A 22,877-nucleotide genomic window follows, 5' to 3' on the forward strand; every position below is an offset into this window, starting at 1 on the left:
ATTTTGATTTGTTTAACACTTTTCTGGTTACTACAATGATTCCATGTGTGTGGTTTAATAGTTGTGATGTCTTCACTATTATTCTACAATGTGAAACATAGTAAAAATAATTAAAAACCCTTGAATGAGTAGGTGTGTCCAAACTTTTCACTGGTAGTGTACATTTATATTTAGTTCATTTAGTAGACACTCTTATCACACTATAGTGCTATAAGACTTCTGATACCAATGCAGGGTGAAAGAGGGGCCACAATGTGATCCGCTATAAAACAAATGGTATAGAAAAGTAGTTTGCAAATGACCGTATTTTGAAAATACTAAATACATTGGAGTGTAGTTCAGCCTAGTTTAATTCAAATTACAAAATACTGAAAGTAATTAAAATACGTATTTCAAATACATGCAACAGAAATACTGGCTGTCTCTGCCTATGGTCTTTTCAAGGTTCCCCTGTGGATAGGCCAAGTACCCACAGGTGTCCTAGTACACCTGGTTGGGAACCACTGTTCGAAATCAGAGAGCAATAGGTGAAGCATGAATATGTAGCTAGCTACCTACATGAGGTAAGAAAACATGTAATGTAACATCAAATTAGGGTCCCTTGGAAACACTGACCAACAATTAGGTTCCTACCCTGTCAATAATTCCTCCCTGGCTTATTCATTTGTTGTCATATCAAACAACAATGTATACAAGGTGCTGCCCACTTTATTCCAACTATAGAATTAGAATAATCATTATATTTCTATGATTCCAACAGTTCACCGATTTTAACTAAGCCTATATTATTTTGCCCATATCAGTGGCAGTGTGGAAATGATAACGAAAGTGCAGGAAATGCTGAACTTTATGAACAATCAGAAAAAAATATTTGAGGTTGGATTGAACAGTATAGAACAATCAGAATGAGAGCCCGATTTGAAATCACTTATTTGTTGCCACCTTAGGGTCATGAACTCCTCAAAGCATATTTAGAACTTGTATTATTGAAAAACATAATATCATCAAAAATTTGATTAATATTGTGGTATTTATGGGCCATATCACCCTATATAATTTTTTAAGTAAAGGTCTAAAATGTTTAGGGACAGAGGTTGAATATGGAGACTCAACACAACAATTCCCCTCTTCTCTTTTAAGACCATTACCGCTGTGGTTCTTGTTAGGCTCTTGAGGAATGCAGGCACATTTGGTCACGGATTAGGCCTTTTAGTTTCCCTAGGCCTCCCAACTCTGCAGTACCATAACTGTGTGGTACAGTGGGGGAAAAAAGTATTTAGTCAGCCACCAATTGTGCAAGTTCTCCCACTTAAAAAGATGAGAGAGGCCTGTAATTTTCATCATAGGTACACATCAACTATGACAGACAAAATGAGATTTTTTTTTCTCCAGAAAATCACATTGTAGGATTTTTTATGAATTTATTTGCAAATTATGGTGGAAAATAAGTATTTGGTCAATAACAAAAGTTTCTCAATACTTTGTTATATACCCTTTGTTGGCAATGACACAGGTCAAACGTTTTCTGTAAGTCTTCACAAGATTTTCACACACTGTTGCTGGTATTTTGGCCCATTCCTCCATGCAGATCTCCTGTAGAGCAGTGATGTTTTGGGGCTGTCGCTGGGCAACACAGACTTTCAACTCCCTCCAAAGATTTTCTATGGGGTTGAGATCTGGAGACTGGCTAGGCCACTCCAAGACCTTGAAATGCTTCTTACGAAGCCACTCCTTCGTTGCCCGGGCGGTGTGTTTGGGATCATTGTCATGCTGAAAGACCCACCACGTTTAATCTTCAATGCCCTTGCTGATGGAAGGAGGTTTTCACTCAAAATCTCACGATACATGGCCCCATTCATTCTTTCCTTTACACGGATCAGTCGTCCTGGTCCCTTTGCAGAAAAACAGCCCCAAAGCATGATGTTTCCACCCCCATGCTTCACAGTAGGTATGGTGTTCTTTGGATGCAATGCAGCATTCTTTGTCCTCCAAACACGACGAGTTGAGTTACCAAAAAGTTATATTTTGGTTTCATCTGACCATATGACATTCTCCCAATCCTCTTCTGGATCATCCAAATGCACTCTAGCAAACTTCAGACGGGCCTGGACATGTACTGGCTTAAGCAGGGGGACACGTCTGGCACTGCAGGATTTGAGTCCCTGGCGGCGTAGTGTGTTACTGATGGTAGGCTTTGTTACCTTGGTCCCAGCTCTCTGCAGGACATTCACTAGGTCCCCCCGTGTGGTTCTGGGATTTTTGCTCACCGTTCTTGTGATCATTTTGACCCCACAGGGTGAGATCTTGCGTGGAGCCCCAGATCGAGGGAGATTATCAGTGGTCTTGTATGTCTTCCATTTCATAATAATTGCTCCCACAGTTGATTTCTTCAAACCAAGCTGCTTACCTATTGCAGATTCAGTCTTCCCAGCCTGGTGCAGGTCTACAATTTTGTTTCTGGTGTCCTTTGACAGACTTTGGTCTTGGCCATAGTGGAGTTTGGAGTGTGACTGTTTGAGGTTGTGGACAGGTGTCTTTTATACTGATAACAAGTTCAAACAGGTGCCATTAATACAGGTAACGAGTGGATGACAGAGGAGCCTCTTAAAGAAGAAGTTACAGGTCTGTGAGAGCCAGAAATCTTGCTTGTTTGTAGGTGACCAAATACTTATTTTCCACCATAATTTGCAAATAAATTCATTAAAAATCCTACAATGTGATTTTCTGGATTTTTTCTCCTCAATTTGTCAGTCATAGTTGACGTGTACCTATGATGAAAATTACAGGCCTTTCTCATCTTTTTAAGTAGGAGAACTTGCACAATTTGTGGCTGACTAAATACTTTTTTTCCCCACTGTATGTGTTCTTCAGTGAGGGTGTGTATAGTGCCTTCCGAAAGTAGTCATACCTCTTGACGTATTCCACATTTTGTTGTTACAGCCTGAATTCAAAATGGATTCAATGTATTGTTTTGTTGGTCAGCAATCAACACACAATACCCTATAACGACAAAGTGAAAACATGTTTTGAGAAATTTTTGCAAATGTATCAAAAATGAAATACAGAAATCTCAAGTATTCACACCCCTGAGTCAATACGTGTTAGAATCACCTTTGGCAGCATTTACAGCAGTGAGTCTTTCTGGGTAAGTCAGAGCTTTGCACACCTGGATTGTACAATATTTGTACATTATTCTTTTTAAAATTCTTCAAGCTCTGTCAAGTTGGTTGTTGATCATTGCTAGACAGCCATTTTCAAGTCTTGCCATAGATTTTCAAGCTGATTTTAAGTCAACTGTAACTTGGCCACTAAGGAACATTCAATGTCGTCTTGGTAAGCAACTCCAGTGTAAATTTGGCCTTGTGTTTAATGTTATTGTCCTGCTGAAAGTTGAATTCGTCTCCCAGTGTCTGTTGGAAAGTAGACTGAACCAGGTTTTCTTCTAGGATTTTGCCTGTGCTTAGCTCTATTACATTTATTTTTATCCCATTTATTTTTATCTATTACATTTATTTTATGCCGATGACAAGCATACCCATGATGCAGCCAACACCATGCTTGAAAATATGAAGTGGTACTTAGTGATGTGTTGAGTTGATTTGCCCCAAACATAACGCTTTGTATTCAGGACATAAAGTTAATATCTTTGGCAATTTTTTTGTTGTTGCAGTTGTACGTTAGTGCCTTATTGCAAACAGGATGCATGTTATGGAATATTTTTATTCTGTACAGGCTTCCTTTTCATTATGTCATTTAGATTAGTATTGTGGAGTAACTACAATGTTGATTCATGGTCTACAATGTTGATCCATCCTCAGTTTTCTCCTACCACAGCTGTTAAACTCTGTAACTGTGTTTTAAAGTCACCATTGGCCTTATGGTGAAATCCCTGAGTGTTTTCCTTCCTCTCCGGCAACTGAGTTAGGAAGGATGCCTGTATCTTTTGTAGTGACTGGGTGTTGATACACCATCCAAATTGTAATTAATAACTTCACCATGCTCAATGGGATATTCAATGTCTGCTTTCTTTATTTTTTGCCCTTCTTTACGAGGCATTGGAAAACCTCCCTGGTCTTTGTGGTTGAATCTGTGTTTGAAATTCACTGCTCGACTGAGGGACCTTACAGATAATTGTATGTGTTGGGGTACAGAGATGAGGTAGTCATTCAAAAATCATGTTAAACACTATTATTGCACACAGTCCATGAAACTTGTGACTTGTTAAGCACATTTTTACTCCTGAACTTATTTAGGCATAACATAACAAAGGGGTTGAATACTTACTGACTCAAAACATTTCAGCATTTCATTTTTTATTAATCTGTAAAAAATTCTAAAAACGTAATTCTACTTTGACATTATGGGGTATTGTGTGTAGGCCAGTGACACAAAATGTAATCCATTTCAAATTCAGGCTGTAACACAACAATGTGGAAAAAGTCAAGGAATGTGTTGCGCATAGAATGTTAATGAACATTACTTTTACGTGAGGTGTGTGTGTTTATGGTTTTCTTTTTACATTTGTGGTTAATGGGTGTGGGCAGAGGTTTCCGTCTAAACCACTGTTGTACAACAAATGTCTTGTGAAACCAGAATTACTCAGAACGAAGCACACCCACCCTCACCACCATTTTCAAGGTTCGATTTTTAAAAAGACTGCATGTTATTCATGTAATGGTCTGCCATGTAAACACAACATGGCTGCTACTGTTTTGACTGTGCACAGCCAGTGCAGTGTCAAGTTTTCTACAGAATACCAGTAGTCTCTCCAGTTTTGCTTTTAATCTCAGGCTTAATATAGTATTTACTATAATATACATTTTATTTATATTAAATGTTTGTGTATCCTCTCTCGTCCCCTCAGGGTAGAGACCCAGGCCCTGCAGAGGGAGCTGTCCGGCCTGTCTGAGAGGTACTCCCAAAAGTGTCTGGAGTTGAACAGGGCTGAGCAGAGCAACGGGGAGAGGGAGAAAGACATCACTCGCAAGGAGAGCGAGCTGGAGCAGCTGAGGAAAGAGAACCAGGTGAGCCAGGAGTCTGGAGGTCTTTGTTATCAGCTGTTTGGGTCTTTAGCCTACTCTACCCTAACACTTTTGTTATAGACAAGCAATGTATGTATCTATTTGACACATTCAGCAGTTTGTCAGTATGCTCAATACTGTTGAATGTTTTCTCCTTTCAGGACCTACAGACCCGTTTGATGGAGGAGATCAGCCTCATGCGCTCCATCGTCACGGGCCAGGGATCGGAGGGTGTTTCCCATGACAACCAGGACAGGCCGTCCTGTGAGCTGGAGGTGGGTTAGGAGGAGAGGAGGAGATAAGTTGTAGAGCCCCTCAACAATAACAAGCGCCTCTACCTACAACAATGACATAGGGGGCACTTGTCTCATGTTTGAATAGAAAGGGAAGGGATTATGAAAGGCAGCGTGCAGTTGGTTACTATGTAGGGCAGTGACTTGAAGGACATGTGTGGTACGATGTAAATATGTTGTGAATTTTTACATACACTACCAGTGAAAAGTTTGGACACCTACTCATTCAAGGGTTTTTCTTTATTTTTACTATTTTTTACCTTGTAGAATAATAGTGAAGACATCAAAACTATTAAATAACACATATGGAATCATGTAGTAACCAAAAATAAATTAAATCAAAATATATTTTATATTTGAGATAACCACCCTTTGCTTTGATGACAGCTTTGCACACTCTTGGCATTCTCTCAACCAGCTTCATGAGGTAGTCACCTGGAATGATTTTCAATTAACAGGTGTGCCTTCTTAAAAGTTAATTTGTGAAATGTCTTTCCTTCTTAATGCGTTTGAGCCAATCAGTTGTGTTGTGAGAAGGTAGGGGGGTATACAGAAGATAGCCCTATTTGGTAAAAGACCAAGTCCATATTATGGCAAGAACAGCTCAAATAAGCAAAGAGAAATTACAGTCCATCATTACTTTAATACATGAAGGTCAGTCAATGCGGAAAATTTCAGTCGCAAAAAAAGTGCAGTCGCAAAAACCATCAAGTGCTATGATGAAACTGGCACTCATGAGGACCGCCACAGGAAGGGAAGACCCAAAGTTACCTCTGCTGCAGAGGATAAGTTCATTAGAGTTACCAGCCTCAGAAATTGCAGCTCAAATAAATGCTTCAGAGTTCAAGTAACAGACACATCTCAACATCAACTGTTCAGAGGAGACTGCGTAAATCAGGTCTTCATGGTCGAATTGCTGCAAAGAATCCATTACTAAAGGACACCAATAAGAAGAAGAGACCTGCTTGAGCCAAGAAACACGAGCAACGGACATTAGACCGGTGGAAACCTGTCCTTTCGGTCTGGAGTCCAAATTGGAGATTTTTGGTTCCAACTGCCGTGTCTTTGTGAGACGCGGTGTGGGTGAACGGATGATCTCTGCATGTGTCGTTCCCACAGTAAAGCATGGAGGAGGAGGTGTTATGGTGTGGGGGTGCTTTGCTGGTGACACTATGATTTATTTAGAATTCAAGGCACACTTAACCAGCATGGCTACCACATCATTCTGCAGCGATACGCCATCCCACCTTTGGGCTTAGTGGGACTATCATTTGTTTTTCAACAGGACAATGACCCAACACACCTCCAGGCTGCGTAAGTGCAATTTTACCGAGAAGGAGAGGGATGGAGTGCTGCATCAGATGACCTGGCCTCCACAATCCCCCGACCTCAACCCAATTGAGATGGTTTGGGATGAGTCGGACGGCAGAGTGAAGGAAAATCTGCCAACAAGTGCTCAGCATATCTGGGGACTCCTTCAAGACTGTTGGAAATGCATTCCAGGTGAAGCTGGTTGAGAGAATGCCAAGTGTGCAAAGCGGTCATCAAGGCAAAGGGTGGCTATTTGAAGAATCTCAAATATAAAATATCTTGATTTGTTTAACTATTTTTTGGTTACTACAGTTTTGATGTGTTCACCATTATTCTACAATGTAGAAAATAGTAAAAATAAAGAAAAACCCTTGAATGAGTAGGTGTCCAAATGTTGACGGGTACTGTAAATGCATCATTTACGTCACTGCACACTGAAACTCCTGAGTGGCGCAGTGGTCTAAGGCACTGCATCGCAGTGCTAACTGTGCCACTAGATCCTGGTTCGAATCCAGGCTCTGTCGCAGCCGGCCGCGACCGGGAGACTCATGGGCGGCGCACAATTGGCCCAGCGTCGTCCAGGGTAGGGGAGGGAATGGCCGGCAGGGATGTAGCTCAGTTGATAGAGCGTGGCGTTTGCAACGCCAGGGTTGTGGGTACGATTCCTACGGGGGGCCAGTATAAAAAAAATATGTATTCACTAACTGTAAGTCGCTCTGGATAAGAGCGTCTGCTAAATGACTAAAATGTAAATGTAAATGAAACACTCTGCCCCCTGCTGGATGCTGTGCCCCATGGAGACGCCAGAGGTGTTTTTAATACACAAGTTAATTTGTTAAATGGTGACTGCACTTCCTAGTTTGGCCTCGTTTTTTTAGATTTGATTCATTAAGAAATGCTAGCGGCCATGACTGAATTCAACCGTGCGTTGGTTTGATGTGTGTGTGTGTTCGCAGGTGGGAAGAGTAATTATTTATTTTGCCATTTAGCTTCAGCCTGCTGTTGTGCGACCGTGGCAAAGTTGGTTTGACTTTGGATAGCCTATCTCCGGGGCTAGTTGAATCTCTACAATTTATAGTTGGCGGTTAAGTCATTGAAATTTGGAGCTATTGGAATTGTACATATTGTCCCATGTACATAGGATATCCAAAGTCAACCCAAATTTACCACAAGCATTACGATTGGGTTGCGTGCAGCTGTACTCCGAATTGATGATTACTTGTGTTGCCAGATGTGGGCAGGATTGAAAAAAAAACAACCTTCATCTGCATCACAACAACAAGTCTCACAAAACTCAGTTTTGGACGAGACTGACTTTATTACCAAAATCATCCTATTTACACTTTGTAGTCAATTTTGACAAAAAACATGTTTCTGACTCCTATAGATGCCACATGGTCTGTTTTCTAAATTATACGTTTTTAGGGACAGTTGCTCTTTGTCTGCTCAGTGCCTTAGATGTTGGGTTGATGGCTCTTGTTAGCTTGTAATAATATTATATTTTGTTTTGACACAGGTTCTTCTCAGGGTGAAGGAGAATGAGGTGCAGTACTTGCACAAGGAGATCAGCTGTCTGAGGAACGAACTGCAGTTCCTGAACACGGTACTGGTTCACTGTGTATCTGTGTGCAGGCATAGTGGTCTGATATGTTTTCATCTATAGACGGGGTGGCTGACAACGTCACGAAAATGATGCATGTGTATCGATGTGGCCGGAAGGCATGCGTTATGATTCTGAACGGTCAGATAGCTAGGGGCATTTCCATCAAAGGACCCATAAGTACCAACATGTGAAGTTCATAGGAGCACATCAAATTGGGTGTCAAATGATAGCTAAGAATTTATATTTTTGGGAAATGAAGGCGTAAACCAGGTTTCCATCCAACCTTTTTATGCGAGTAAAGTACATGTCGGATAAAAAAATGTAATGACAGGCCTAATGGAAACAGAACATTTTTCGGGAAACTTTCCAAATGTCGACAAAACAAAATATGCTACAGAAGGTGATCTTTTTGCGAGAAATTACGGTAGAAAAGCTTTTATGCGCAAATATTGCTATAATAACCATCATATAGAAGTAAACTTGGAGTCACACAATGATATGTTGTGGTCCTCCCACTACAACTCGGAAAGCATTAAGTTTATTAGGCTACAGATGAAGTAAGTTATGATGAACTTCACAGGGTGGTGAATGTGCAAGGTGTTGAGCTTGATGATCTTTTCTAATAAATATTTAGTCTTATTCTGGTGACATGATCATCAATGCTTAACTCACTCTTTTGTCCATAATAATCTCATCATGTACGTTATACCCGCACTGTATCTGGGAGCTGTTGGCTAGAGCACACGTGCCAAGACCAGAGTGGGCACACTCGCTATATAACGCACATTTCTTTTGTGAGGAAAACCACCAGTAGAGTTGAAAATGTGATTGAAACCCATTTAACTTGTGCATATTGTTTTTATGCAGGTTGTAGAATATTCACATGAAAATGTGTCACCAGTTGGATGGAAACCTAGCTATTGATACATTTTTCAACAAAAATGTTTGGCACAAGGGTTTAATTTCTGCATAAACAGATGGAAAAGGGGTCTTAGAAAACATCTACCAGAAAGTATTAAAAGGTATCAGAAATACATCATCAAAACGCAATAATGTTTATGTAAAGACCCCTGCCAACTAATAACACTTTTTATATTTAATTTTGGAGTCTAGGAAATATTGCGTTGTGCCTTGTAATTCCATTACCAAAAACCCACATCTTTAATATTTTCTAATTTCTCATGAGGGAAGATAATGAAAGTTCACAGAAGTAACAAGTAATGGTAGACCTATCAATTAGTTATAGTGATTTTACTGATATCAATTTTGTTTATGAATTATTAAGTGGTTAAATCTCTTTTTTACAAAAAAATCAGTAACGGAATTACTGCAACTGAATTGGCTACAATGGGAAATCATAAGTCACAAATAGGGCTGTTGCGGTGACCGTAATACCGCCACACCGGCAGTCATGACCGCAGTAGAATTCTACGTGACCGTTGAATCACGGTCATCTCCTGATATGCGAACGACCATCAGGTCTTAATGGCCTGGTGCTCAGGGCTCTATTGTCCCTCTAACCACTGACATCAATGCAAATGCAATCGAAAATCACATCAAACAGTAGGCCTATCATACTTTTAAAACTCACCTCACTGTGATGACTAGTTTGAAGAAAGAAATTCAACAGCAGGTTGAAACAGTGTAAACATGGTCATTGTGGATGTTGTTTCAAAGCCTAACACAATGAAATTGACAGCTTTCTAAGGTGATTAATTTGAAAAACAATATGCATATTCTTATGAGCCCAAGCCCCCCCCCCCCCCCCCCCCCATTATAAATTACAATACATAGCCTACTGCATATTACGCATGGCAGAAAAACATAAAACAAAACTGATTTTAAGATGTCTTTGGTACTTAATTGGTCTAGCCTATACTCTAAAATTAAACACATTTGAGTAATCGCCTTTGTGTGGACTGTATTTCTATGCATACTGGATGGACTACAGTGAGGGGGAAAAAAGTATTTGATCCCCTGCTGATTTTGTATGTTTGCCCACTGACAAAGAAATGATCAGTCTATAATTTTAATGGTAGGTTTATTTGAACAGTGAGAGACAGAATAACAACAAAAAAATCCAGAAAAACGCATGTCAGAAATGCTATAAATTGATTTGCATTTTAATGAGGGAAATAAGTATTTGACCCCCTCTCAATCAGAAAAATTTCTGGCTCCCAGGTGTCTTTTATACAGGTAACGAGCTGAGATTAGGAGCACACTCTTAAAGGGAGTGCTCCTAATCTCAGTTTGTTACCTGTATAAAAGACACCTGTCCACAGAAGCAATCAATCAATCAGATTCCAATTTCTCCACCATGACCAAGAACAAAGAGCTCTCCAAGGATGTCAGGGACAAGATTGTAGACCTACACAAGGCTGGAATGGGCTACAAGACCATCGCCAAGCAGCTTGGTGAGAAGGTGACAACAGTTGGTGCGATTATTCGCAAATGGAAGAAACACAAAAGACCTGTCAATCTCCCTCGGCCTGGGGCTCCATGCAAGATCTCACCTTGTGGAGTTGCAATGATCATGAGAACGGTGAGGAATCAGCCCAGAACTACACGGGAGGATCTTGTCAATGATCTCAAGGCAGCTGGGACCATAGTCACCAAGAAAACAATTGGTAACACACTACGCCGTGAAGGACTGAAATCCTGCAGCGCCCGCAAGGTCCCCCTGCTCAAGAAAGCACATATACAGGCCCGACTGAAGTTTGCCAATGAACATCTGAATGATTCAGAGGAGAACTGGGTGAAAGTGTTGTGGTCAGATGAGACCAAAATCGAGCTCTTTGGCATCAACTCAACTCGCCGTGTTTGGAAGAAGAGGAATGCTGCCTATGACCCCAAGAACACCATCTGCACCGTCAAACATGGAGGTGGAAACATTATGCTTTGGGGTGTTTTTCTGCTAAGGGGACAGGAATACTTCACCGCATCAAAGGGACGATGGACGGCGCCATGTACCGTCAAATCTTGGGTGAGAACCTCCTTCCCTCAGCCAGGGCATTGAAAGATGGGTCGTGGATGGGTATTCCAGCATGACAATGACTCAAAACACACGGCCAAGGCAACAAAGAAGAAGCACATTAAGGTCCTGGAGTGGCCTAGCCAGTCTCCAGACCTTAATCCCATAGAAAATCTGTGGAGGGAGCTGAAGGTTCGAGTTGCCAAACGTCAGCCTCGAAACCTTAATGACTTGGAGAAGATCTGCAAAGAGGAGTGGGACAAAATCCCTCCTTAGATGTACTAAGTCATGTTTTGCAGAGGGGTCAAATACTTAGTGGGGGAAAAAAGTATTTAGTCAGCCACCAATTGTGCAAGTTCTCCCACTTAAAAAGATGAGAGAGGCCTGTAATTTTCACCATAGGTACACGTCAACTATGACAGACAAATTGAGGAAAAAAATCCAGAAAATCACATTGTAGGATTTTTAATAAATTTATTTGCAAATTATGGTGGAAAATAAGTATTTGGTCACCTACAAACAAGCAAGATTTTTGGCTCTCACAGACCTGTAACTTCTTCTTTAAGAGGCTCCTCTGTCCTCCACTCGCTACCTGTATTAATGGCACCTGTTTGAACTTGTTATCAGTATAAAAGACACCTGTCCACAACCTCAGTCACACTCCAAACTCTACTATGGCCAAGACCAAAGAGCTGTCAAAGGACACCAGAAACAAAATTGTAGACCTGCACCAGGCTGGGAAGACTGAATCTGCAATAGGTAAGCAGCTTGGTTTGAAGAAATCAACTGTGGGAGCAATTATTAGGAAATGGAAGACATACAAGACCACTGATAATCTCCCTCGATCTGGAGCTCCACGCAAGATCCCACCCCGTGAGGTCAAAATGATCACAAGAACGGTGAGCAAAAATCCTAGAACCAGTGACCTGCAGAGAGCTGGGACCAAAGTAACAAAGCCTACCATCAGTAACACACTACGCCGCCAGGGACTCAAATCCTGCAGTGCCAGACGTGTCCCCCTGCTTAAGCCAGTACATGTCCAGGCCCGTCTGAAGTTTGCTAGAGTGCATTTGGATGATCCAGAAGAGGATTGGGAGAATGTCATATGGTCAGATGAAACCAAAATAGAACTTTTTGGTAAAAACTCAACTCGTCGTGTTTGGAGGACAAAGAATGCTGAGTTGCATCCAAAGAACACCATACCTACTGTGAAGCATGGGGGTGTAAACATCATGCTTTGGGGCTGTTTTTCTGCAAAGGGACCAGGACGACTGATCCGTGTAAAGGAAAGAATGAATGGGGCCATGTATCGTGAGATTTTGAGTGAAAACCTCCTTCCATCAGCAAGGGCATTGAAGATGAAACGTGGCTGGGTCTTTCAGCATGACAATGATCCCAAACACACCGCCCGGGCAACGAAGGAGTGGCTTCGTAAGAAGCATTTCAAGGTCCTGGAGTGGCCTAGCCAGTCTCCAGATCTCAACCCCATAGAAAATCTTTGGAGGGAGTTGAAAGTCTGTGTTGCCCAGCGACAGCCCCAAAACATCACTGCTCTAGAGGAGATCTGCATGGAGGAATGGGCCAAAATACCAGCAACAGTGTGTGAAAACCTTGTGAAGACTTACAGAAAACGTTTGACCTGTGTCATTGCCAACAAAGGGTATATAACAAAGTATTGAGAAACTTTTGTTATTGACCAAATACTTATTTTCCACCATAATTTGCAAATAAATTCATAAAAAATCCTACAATGTGATTTTCTGGATTTTCTTTCCTCATTTTGTCTGTCATAGTTGACGTGTACCTATGATGAAAATTACAGACCTCATCTTTTTAAGTGGGAGAACTTGCACAATTGGTGGCTGACTAAATACTTTTTTCCCCCACTGTATTTCCCTCATTAAAATGCAAATCAATTTATAACATTTTTTACATGCGTTTTTTGTTATTCTGTCTCTCACTGTTCAAATAAACCTACCATTAAAATTATAGACTGATCATGTCTTTGTCAGTGGGCAAACGTACAAAATCAGCAGGGGATCAAATACTTTTTCCCTCACCGTAGTTAATTTATTCTATGCTCCAAAATTTCTATCCATGAGTCTGGGAGAGAACGAATAGCCCTAGGCGAGCGACACAGATGGTTCATTGATTGTGCAGGGCGATTTTGAATAGCCTAGTAATACCTTTAGCTATACAGAATATCTCACCACCATGAGTTTCCATCTCCTCCTCCTCTCTCCTTTATTCCTTTTTCGAGCACGCAGAGGGGCTGTCAACAGTTTAATAACATACGTTTCGTTGCGAAAACATGTTACTATGGATGTTCCAGACCAGATTTCACTTGGTTTCCCAAATTTAAGCACTGGGTAGCTGCACGAGCAAGGTCGGAGAGCCCGTGGCATACAGAGTTTGGGTGGAATATCACCTGTTGCGCAGCGAGAGCATGCTCCTCAAACAGTGGTTGATGCATGGAGTGAAATAAATGTTCTTATATTTATTTCTCAGCTGCTCATACATCACCTCTCCCAGTTCTTACTGATACCTACCCATGAGCCCCCTCTCTTTACATTTACTGTAACCAGCATCCTCACCCACTGAGCACCGACCAACATGTCCATGGACGTTGAAATTTGTGTACTCCATCCTAGATGTGCCGGACTGGACCAAATCTGAACCTAACATAGACGTACAGTACCAGTCAAAAGTTTGGACACCTACTAATTCAAGGGTTTTTCTTTATTTTTTAAAACTATTTTCTACATTCTAGAATAATAGTGAAGACATCAAACTATGAAATAACACATATGGAATCATGTAGTAACCAAAAAAGTTTTAAACAAATCAAAATATATGTTATATTTTAGATTCTTCAAAGTAGCCACCCTTTGCCTTGATGACAGCTTTGCACACTCTTGGCATTCTCTCAAACAGCTTAATGAGGAATGCTTTTCCAACAGTCTTGAAGGAGTTCCCACATATACTGAGCACTTGTTGGCTGCTTTCCCTTCACTCTGCTGTCCAACTCATCCCAAACCATCTCAATTGGGTTGAGGTCGGGTGATTGTAGAGGCCAGGTCATCTGATGCAGCAATCCATCACTCTCCTTGGTCAGAAAGCCCTTACACAGCCTGGAGGTGTGTTTTGGGTCATTGTCCTGTTGAAAAACAAATGATAGTCCCACTAAGCGCATACCAGATGGGATGGTGTATCGCTGCAGAATGCTGTGGTAGCCATGCTGGTTAAGTGTGCCTTCAATTCTAAATAAATCGCTGACAGTGTCACAAGCAAAGCACCATCACACCACCTCCATTCTTCACGGTGGGAACCACACATCTTCTGTATACCAACCCTACCTTGTCACAACACAACTGATTGCAACACATAATTATGCATTTCTGTGTGGTATAGATCAGGGATCCATGATATAATTCCGTTATAGTAATTCCGTTACCGGGTGTAAATTCATTTACTGTAGTTCAATAACCAAAATTGATTTTTTTCAAACTCAAGGTGCCATGTCATAGCTGACACTCCTTTCTTTCTGCAGACATCTTTGAATCTTAATTCGAAATAAGATATTTAAGAGTGTTTGGAAAACGTGGTTGCATAAAAACCTGAGGGAGATTTTACCGTAATTCCGTTACCAACTTCGCATCTGCACAGTTCTTCCGCTAAATTAGTTTATGTACAGTTTTCAGTGGAAATTGTGTATAGAGTTGAATGGTTAGTTAAACTCTGAAATCAATGGTTTTTGTTTGGCATACATTTGAAAGTGAAAAAACAGGGTAATTCCGTTAACGTGGAATTGCCCCTAGCAACAATGACAAGAAGCTGCCATGTGGGGAATCATAGGTGGCTCGTTTCTGCTCGTTGTATCTTGTTATTGATACCATGTCTTGTTTTGAGGTGTTATGACTGTGATGTCATGTCTATGCCAATATGGCTAAAATTAGCTACTAGCTAGCTAGCCAACAACTGTAACGATGCATTTGAGACTTCAAGTGCTCATTTTGCAAATGTTTTTGTTTTCAATAAACATTTGGAGACAGTTTGCATGTTGTCAACAGTATAAGCCAACTCCGTCTTTTGCCCCATAGCTGCACACGCGTCGGTTTTGTTGCTAAACAACCAATCCGTCTATTAGGAACCAATGTATAGGAGGAGATTACTTTAACTATGCACACAAACTGGAATGTTAATCTACAAGTTAGCAAAGCTGTCTTCTGTGGTTGATGGCTCCAAGTCAATCACAAGAGCAAGTCCTCAGGCTATTCTGTCCATCCCAACATTGTATGTCTGCCCGGAGTTGAAGAGGTATACTTTGTCCATCTGATAAACCTCTGTATGTGTGTCCTTACCCCTATAGGAGAAGCAGTCGGCCTGTGAGCAGTATAAAGAGGTGCACGGGGAGCTGAGTGGTATGAAGAGCAGGAGCGAGAGGGAGATCCAGAGCCTTAGGGAGCACCTGAGATTGGCCATAGTTGCCCTGCAGGAGGGCCAGAAACTAGGCAACAGCCTGGAGCACTGAGATACCGCCCCTGGGGCTCTGCTCAGAGACACAGAGAGGTATAGACGTAGCTCATTATTAAGAGATACATAGGCATGTTCACACAGCTTTGAAATAGTAGATTACATCAATCTTCTATGATGAAACTGTGATTGCCTAATATTTTTTGTTTGTTTTTCTAGTCGTGTGGGCACAATGGTGACTGAAATAGGAGAGGAGCAGAAGTTTTCACACCAGAAGATGCCGGCTAGGGGGACCATGATAGTGCCTTAGCTTTCAATCATTCAGCCAATGAGCGGCATAGACTAGGATCAGCTGATCGGTCATATTACACTGGGTCGCGCACATTTTTATCTGCACTTTTTAAACTTTTTTTTCTATTGTGGATGTGCGAGAGTGAGTGAATGAAAATATTGGTCTGAGAAACTGGATTATTTGTGGAAAGTTGCTGTGATGAATTTGTGACCTGAAACAGTACTGGATTACCTTTCTCTGAATACCTACTTACATGTAGACACTGTTTACATGTTGACAGTAGCCAACATACAAACAGTTGGTCTACATGTTGGCTACTGTCAAAAAGCTGAATACGGAAGCAGGATAAAATTCTCGCCAAAAACAAAACTATTTTCATCTCAGAGCATGGATTTGTACAGACCAATGAGTCATTCCATGTTAGTTCAGCAAGCCATGACACCCACCATCTCGGATTGGTCCGAAATCGTTTCTGTAGTTGGCAACGGTTAAGATTGGCATTCCTGAAACATTATTTTGTTGAAACTTAATTTGATCTCTGAGAAATTAAGGTAATTGATTGCACCCAAATTTGCCTCTCTTTGTTTTTATAGGATTCAGATAATATTCAATAAATATAGTACCCAACATCCGATTTGGACCAAACTTCTTCCAACTAATGAGTAAGACATGAGGAATCTCTTAACATTGTCAAAAGCCACCAACGGACCCACCACACCCCATGCCAATCCAACACCAACAACCAGTATACAGTATCAGTTCTCTATGTTTAACAAGTAGTATGAAGCTGCGGCTTGGAGTATTGCTTCTCCATACTATGTAATGTATTCCTTATGAATCTGGTGATGTTTTTCTCCCCCCCCCCCCCCTGTTCAGAGAAATTAATAATTGAAGTCGCTTGCATTATCTACCATAAAGTAGTGTGAAAGTATCAGGTTTTGACCACTAGATGTCGCTGTTCCTGCTATACTGCCGCGCTCTTTTATCCATTTTGCTGGTCTCTTGTGTTTATTAAATAGATTACAACATTTCATTTCATTTGGAACTTTGGGTAGAAAACCAGCCAGTCCTCCATGAAAGCAATTCAGTTTGTCATTTTATGCTTAATATGTGTCCAGGAAATGGCCCCCTTGTGTGTGTGGTTTATTCCCTTCAAAAAAGGTCTGGATTAGTTACTGTTAGACCATTCCTGGTGAACAAGAAAACCATTAAGCTATAGCAGTTCTAATGTTTTCAGTGTTACGGTCTTCAATGATAAAAGTCCCAAACATACACTATATAGTGTTTTGCAATGGTATTGGGTTGGATTTAATGCTAAATGTCACTAATCACAATGCTGTTAGCTAATAATTTTATTGAAAAACATGACTGCCATTCATTGTATTTTATTAGGGTTGTCCAATTTTATAAGAAGTTTAGTCCAATTTGGGCACAATCAATTAGCTTAATTTATGAGATCAAATTATATTTAAACAAAATGTTACAGGAATCTTAATCTTCTCTTACTAACTACAGAAATGATTTCTGAACAATTTGAGACGGTGGGTTTCAATCCTCTTTCTTGTGCTTTTTGAGGTGGAACGACCCTAATGTTGTATATCAACCATGGTTGCTCTCAGTGATTGTTGTCATTGTTAAATTTCTACTTCGCAAACCTATTTGTCGCTTTATTCCGTGTAATATCATCTTACAATGTTGGTCTCCATTATGAACATAAACTTTATAACTATTTACCATTGGGATTGATACAGAGAAAGTGACATTCATGGCTTGTTACTGTAAATTCCTGGGAAGCCAAATTGGAAATCACAATCATTCCTCTAGTGTGTAGATAAAGTCATCTGAATGTGTGCTTTTTGTTTTATATAGTGCCTTCTGTGACTGGAGAATTGCTTGTAGAAGTTTGATGAAATGTTGTCACCTTGCAAGGATTCTTGATTTTTGACTAAGGCTAAGAAGATGCATGTTGCGATCGTTTCCCAACCTCCACCTCCAAACATTGTGTGGCATGATTTTTTTGTGCCACAAAAATGTCTAGTGAGCCAATGTTTTTTTTTTATCATGTGTTTTGTGACGAGATGATAAAGTAGACAACTGTCTTTTGACAATGTTTTTCATATTTAATGTAGGGCATGCGATATCTGTAAAGTACCATCCTTTTACAAGCAATAAAATGCATGTTAATACAGCCGTGTGAATCATCCATATTTAGCTGACTTACACTAGTCTCAGAACTCTGTACTAAGCCTAACTCGTAATGGTATGTAGGCTAGTCTAATGGTACACTACATGCTCGTCGAACGTCTCATTCCAAAATCATGGGCATTAATAGGGAGTTGGTCCCCCCCTCTTCTGGGAAGGCTTTCCACTAGATGTTGGAACATTGCTGTGGGTACTTGCTTCCATTCAGCCACAAGCATTAGTGAGGTAGGGCACTGATGTTGGGTGATTAGGCCTGGCTCGCAGTGGGCGTTCCAATTCATCCCAAAGGTGTTCAATGGGGTTGAGGTCAGGGCTCTGTGCAGGCCAGTCAAGTTCTTCCACACCGATCTCGCCAAACCATTTCTGTATGGACCTCACTTTGTGCACAGGGGCATTTTCATGCTGAAATAGGAAAGGGCCTTCCCCAAACTGTTGCCACAAAGTTGGAAGCACAGAATCGTCTAGGATGTCATTGTATGCTCTAGCGTTAAGATTTCCCTTCACTGGAACTAAGGGGTCTAGCCCGAACCATGAAAAACAACCCCAGACCATTATTCCTCCTCCACCAAACTTTACAGTTGGCACTATGCATTGGGGCAGGTAGCATTTTCCTGGCATCCGCCAAACCCAGATTTGTCTGTCGGACTGCCAGATGGTGAAGTGTGATACATCACTCCAGAGAACGCGTTTCCACTGCTCCAGAGTCCAATGGCGGCGAGCTTTACACCACTCCAGCCGACGCTTGGCATTGCGCATGATGATCTTAGGCTTGTGTGCAGCTGCTTGGCCATGGAAACCCATTTCATGAAGCTCCCGACGAGCAGTTCTTGTGCTGATGGAACTTGGTAGTGAGTGTTGCAACCAAGGACAGACTATTTTTACACACTTCAGCACTCAGCGTTCTGTGAGCTTGTGTGGCCTACCACTTTGTGTCTGAGCCGTTTGTTGCTCCTAGACGTTTCCACTTCACAATAACAGCCCTTACAGTTGACCGGGGTAGCTCTAGCAGGGCAGAAATTTGACGAACAGACTTGTTGGAAAGGAGACATCCTATGATGGTGCCATGTTGAAAGTCACAGCTCTTCAGTATGGTCCATTCTACTGCCAATGTGTGTCTATGGAGCTTGCATGGCTGTGTGCTCGATTTTATACACCTGTCAGCAATGGGTAGCCGAATCCACTAATTTGAAGGGGTGTCCACATACTTGTGTGTATATATAGTGTATATCCCTGAACCTGGCCTATTACTATCTGCATATAATAAAACATTTTTTTTGTGTGTGAGTTGACTTGAGCCCAGATAGTGAGCCCACATGAAGCAGATAAATGTCCTCTTGTACGCTAGGTGGCAGGACTAATACATGTTTCAAATCAGTGTAGAATTAAAACGAGGCTAACCAGGAAAGAAGATAAAAGAAACAAACATGGCGTCCAGTGCGGCGACCCGGACAGCCGCTGGTGCTGCTAAAGTTGTCAAACCGATTTTCAGCAGGGATCTGGATGAAGCTAAGCGCAGAGTTCGGGAACTGTATCGTGCCTGGTACAGAGAGGTTCCAAACACAGGTAAAACAACCTCTCCTTTGTATTAGAACCGCACGAGCTGGATCCCAGCGTCAAGGTCGTGCTAACGTTAACTAGCTGTAAGGCACTCTTTCTAGCTACATATTTATTTAGCTCATTGGCTACATCATGTCGATGTAAGTAAGCTAACATATACTTTCAATCTATGGCCAGATTTAGCTAACGTGGTGCAACTACACTGAACAAAAATATAAATTGCAACATGTAAAGTGCTGGTCCCATGTTTCATGAGCTGAAGTAAAAGATCCCAGAAATGTGTTTATGTCCCTGTTAGTGAGCATTTCTCCTTTGTCAAGATAATCCATCCACCTGACAGGTCAAGAAGGTGATTAAACAGCATGATCATTACACAGGTTTACCTTGTGTTGGGGACAATAAAAGGCCACTCTAGAATGTGCAGTTTTGTCACACAACACAATGCCACAGATGTCTCAAGTTTTGAGGGAGTGTGCAACTGGCATGCTGAAGGTAGGAATGTCTACCAGAGCTGTTGTCAGAGAGTTTAATGTTCATTTCTCTACCATAAGCCACCTCAAATGTCGTTTTAGAGAATTTGGCAGTACGTCCATCCGGCCTCACAACCGCAGACCACGTGTAACTACGCCAGCCCAGGACCTCCACATCTGGCTTCTTCACCTGCATGATCGTCTGAGACCAGCCACCCGGACAGCTGATGAAACTGTGGGTTTGCACAACCAAATAATTTCTGCACAAACTGTCAGAAACGGTCTCAGGGAAGCTCATCCGTGTGCTTGTCGTCCTCACCAGGGTCTTGAGTTCAGCGTTGTAACAGACTTTGGTGGACAAATGCTCACCTTCGATGGCCACTGGCACACTGGAGAAGTGTGCTCTTCACAGATTTAATCCCAGTTTCAACTGTACCGGGCAGATGTGTGGGAGAGCAGTTTGCTGATTTCAACATTGTGAACAGTGCCCCGTGGTGGTGGGGTTATGGTGTGGGCAGGCATAAGCTATGGAAAATGAACACATGCATTTTATCGATGGCAATTTGAATGCACAAAGATATCGTGATGAGATCCTGAGGCCCACTGTCGTGCCATTTATCCACCGCCATCACCGCATGTTTCAGCATGATAATGCACTGCCCCATGTTGCAAGGATCGGTACACAATTCCTGGAAGCTGAAAATGTCCCAGTTCTTCCATGGCCTACATACTCACCAGACGTCACCCATTGAGCATGTTTGGGATGCTCTGGATCAACGTGTATGACAGCGTGTTCCGGTTCTCATCAATATCCAGCAACTTCGCAATGCCATTGAAGAGGAGTGGGACAACATTCCACAGGCCACAATCAACAGCCTGATCAACTCTATGTGAAGATGTCGTGCTGCATGAGGCAAATTGTAGTCACTCCAGATACTCACGTCTGTATTCCCAGTCTTGTGAAATCCTTAGATTAGGGCCTAATTTATTTATTTAAATTGACTGATTTCCTTATGAATTAACTCATGAAAAATCTTTGAAATTGTGGCATGTTGCGTTTTATACTTTTGTTCAATGTACTAGCAGCTAACTAGCTAAGGTTACATAGCTAGTCAATGAGCTAGCTAGCTAGCTAGTTTATCGTCATGAACCACTTCTTTTATTTAATGTATGGACAGTACAATACACTACCTACATTTGCAGATAGGACATGATTAGCAATTTCGTTGATATGAATATTTGCTTGAGCTTGTTGTCCTATAAAATGCCCACATCTTCTTGTCTTATGTTTTGTCCCACAGTAACTACCTTCCAGCTGGACATCACAGCTCGCCAAGGAAGAGACAAAGTGAGGGAGATGTTTCACAGAAACAAGCACGTCAATGACCCCCGCGTGATTGACATGCTTGTCATTAAGGTTAGTCTACTCTGCTCCCCAATCAGTTAGTTTGCTCTCATGCAGTTAACCCAGTTTCTTAGTTGCACGGTGGGTTAGTGTTATACTGCTAGACCGAGATACAAACTCTGTCTATATAACTGGGCTACCATGCTCTACATCATTTTACATGGGACACATCCAAATCAAGATTTTTTTTTTATGTGAATATTTACAAAGCTCAATGGCCACATATCAAGTGTAGTGAGTGATGTTTTCTTTGCATACTTTTGTTTACAATAGGGTAAGATGGAGCTGCAGGAGACCATCAATGTCTGGAAGCAGAAGACCCACATTATGCGCTATTTCCATGAGACGGAGGTACCACGCCCTGCAGACTTTCTGTCCAGATTTTATGTTGGACATGACAATTGAACTGCTCCCTGTACTTTCCACCCTGTTTTGTCCAGTGTAACAGAGGCTTCCCCTTATTGAACTGTAAATATACACATGATACCCAATCTTGTGTCAAGTCCTCCTTGTACAAATGTTTTCATTTTGTGAAAACAGTCATGGGACTGTTACTTCCCACTTGAAGTTGGAAGGCTCTCCTTTAATGCTCTCCTTGTGGACTTCATAGCTATTCCTCTGCGTTGCCACAGTAGAGATGCTTTAATGTGATACAGAAGTGTTTGTGCAAACTAGCCCTTATGATCACCAAGTTCAGAAGATGGATGCTGAGACCATGGCTTATACCAAGGAATATCAGTATGGTTGTCATGGACCCTGTGTTTACCCTGTACCCACTCCAATTCAATTAGCCAGTTATTAGTTGATAAGACTCTGAATAGTTTGTGAATTGTCATGAATGACATGCCACTGACGGACATTACATATAGGTCGTCTTTATTAGATCAGTTGATCAAAAACAAATTTAACAGTTTGGACCAAGGGTTCTTGATAACCTATATCAGAAACCACATAAATAGGGACACCTATGCAGGCCTGTCACCTGACTAAGGCCTTCCCAAATAAATCAATATCCCCAGAACGATTGAAAACATAGAACAAATATTTCCATCAATGTAGAAAATATCACTAGCTAAATCAAATGCAACTTCAACTGATCAAAGGGTTTCCTCTTGCACATAGATTTTTTAAAATGTATTTAGTAAGACTTATCTGTGCATGTAAACGTTATCACCAGGGAGGAATTAGTCCTATCACTTGTATCCTGCCTGGATACAACAGCTCTGTATCCAGGCAGGCACACATCACAAGGGATGGGGAGAGAAGGCAGGAGAGAAGC

General features: G+C 41.4%; 2 protein-coding genes across 2 annotated transcripts in view; both read left to right on the top strand.

Annotated features, from left to right (window-relative positions):
• Positions 1-18,152, top strand: part of LOC311139205 (TRIO and F-actin-binding protein-like) — a 30,876-nt gene extending 12,724 nt beyond the window's left edge. Inside the window, exons 9-13 of the mRNA XM_084174107.1 lie at positions 4,865-5,024; positions 5,183-5,296; positions 8,142-8,228; positions 15,569-15,768; positions 15,892-18,152. Coding sequence (XP_084030233.1) covers positions 4,865-5,024; positions 5,183-5,296; positions 8,142-8,228; positions 15,569-15,730 — 523 coding nt within the window. The 3' untranslated portion in view covers positions 15,731-15,768; positions 15,892-18,152. The remainder of the gene's footprint in view (positions 1-4,864; positions 5,025-5,182; positions 5,297-8,141; positions 8,229-15,568; positions 15,769-15,891) is intronic.
• A 1,419-nt stretch (positions 18,153-19,571) lies between these two features.
• Positions 19,572-22,089, top strand: LOC311137714 (NADH dehydrogenase [ubiquinone] 1 alpha subcomplex subunit 6-like). The gene is made up of 3 exons (XM_084172268.1): positions 19,572-19,729; positions 21,495-21,610; positions 21,872-22,089. The coding sequence occupies exons 1-3, from the start codon at positions 19,591-19,593 to the stop codon at positions 22,001-22,003; spliced, it is 387 nt and encodes a 128-aa protein (XP_084028394.1). The 5' UTR covers positions 19,572-19,590; the 3' UTR covers positions 22,004-22,089.
• Positions 22,090-22,877: the final 788 nt, after the last annotated feature.

The sequence above is a fragment of the Coregonus lavaretus genome, assembly GCF_964263955.1.
Source record: "Coregonus lavaretus genome assembly, chromosome: 2".
NCBI lineage: Eukaryota > Metazoa > Chordata > Actinopteri > Salmoniformes > Salmonidae > Coregonus > Coregonus lavaretus.

What these genes read in the sequence shown, in the direction of transcription:
- LOC311137714 (XM_084172268.1), top strand. Translation starts at nt 19,591, where the DNA reads ATGGCGTCCAGTGCGGCGACCCGGACAGCCGCTGGTGCTGCTAAAGTT. An exon ending in CAGAGAGGTTCCAAACACAG is followed by an intron (nt 19,730 to 21,494) that starts GTAAAACAACCT and finishes TTTGTCCCACAG; the next exon opens with TAACTACCTTCCAGCTGGAC. An exon ending in TTGACATGCTTGTCATTAAG is followed by an intron (nt 21,611 to 21,871) that starts GTTAGTCTACTC and finishes TGTTTACAATAG; the next exon opens with GGTAAGATGGAGCTGCAGGA.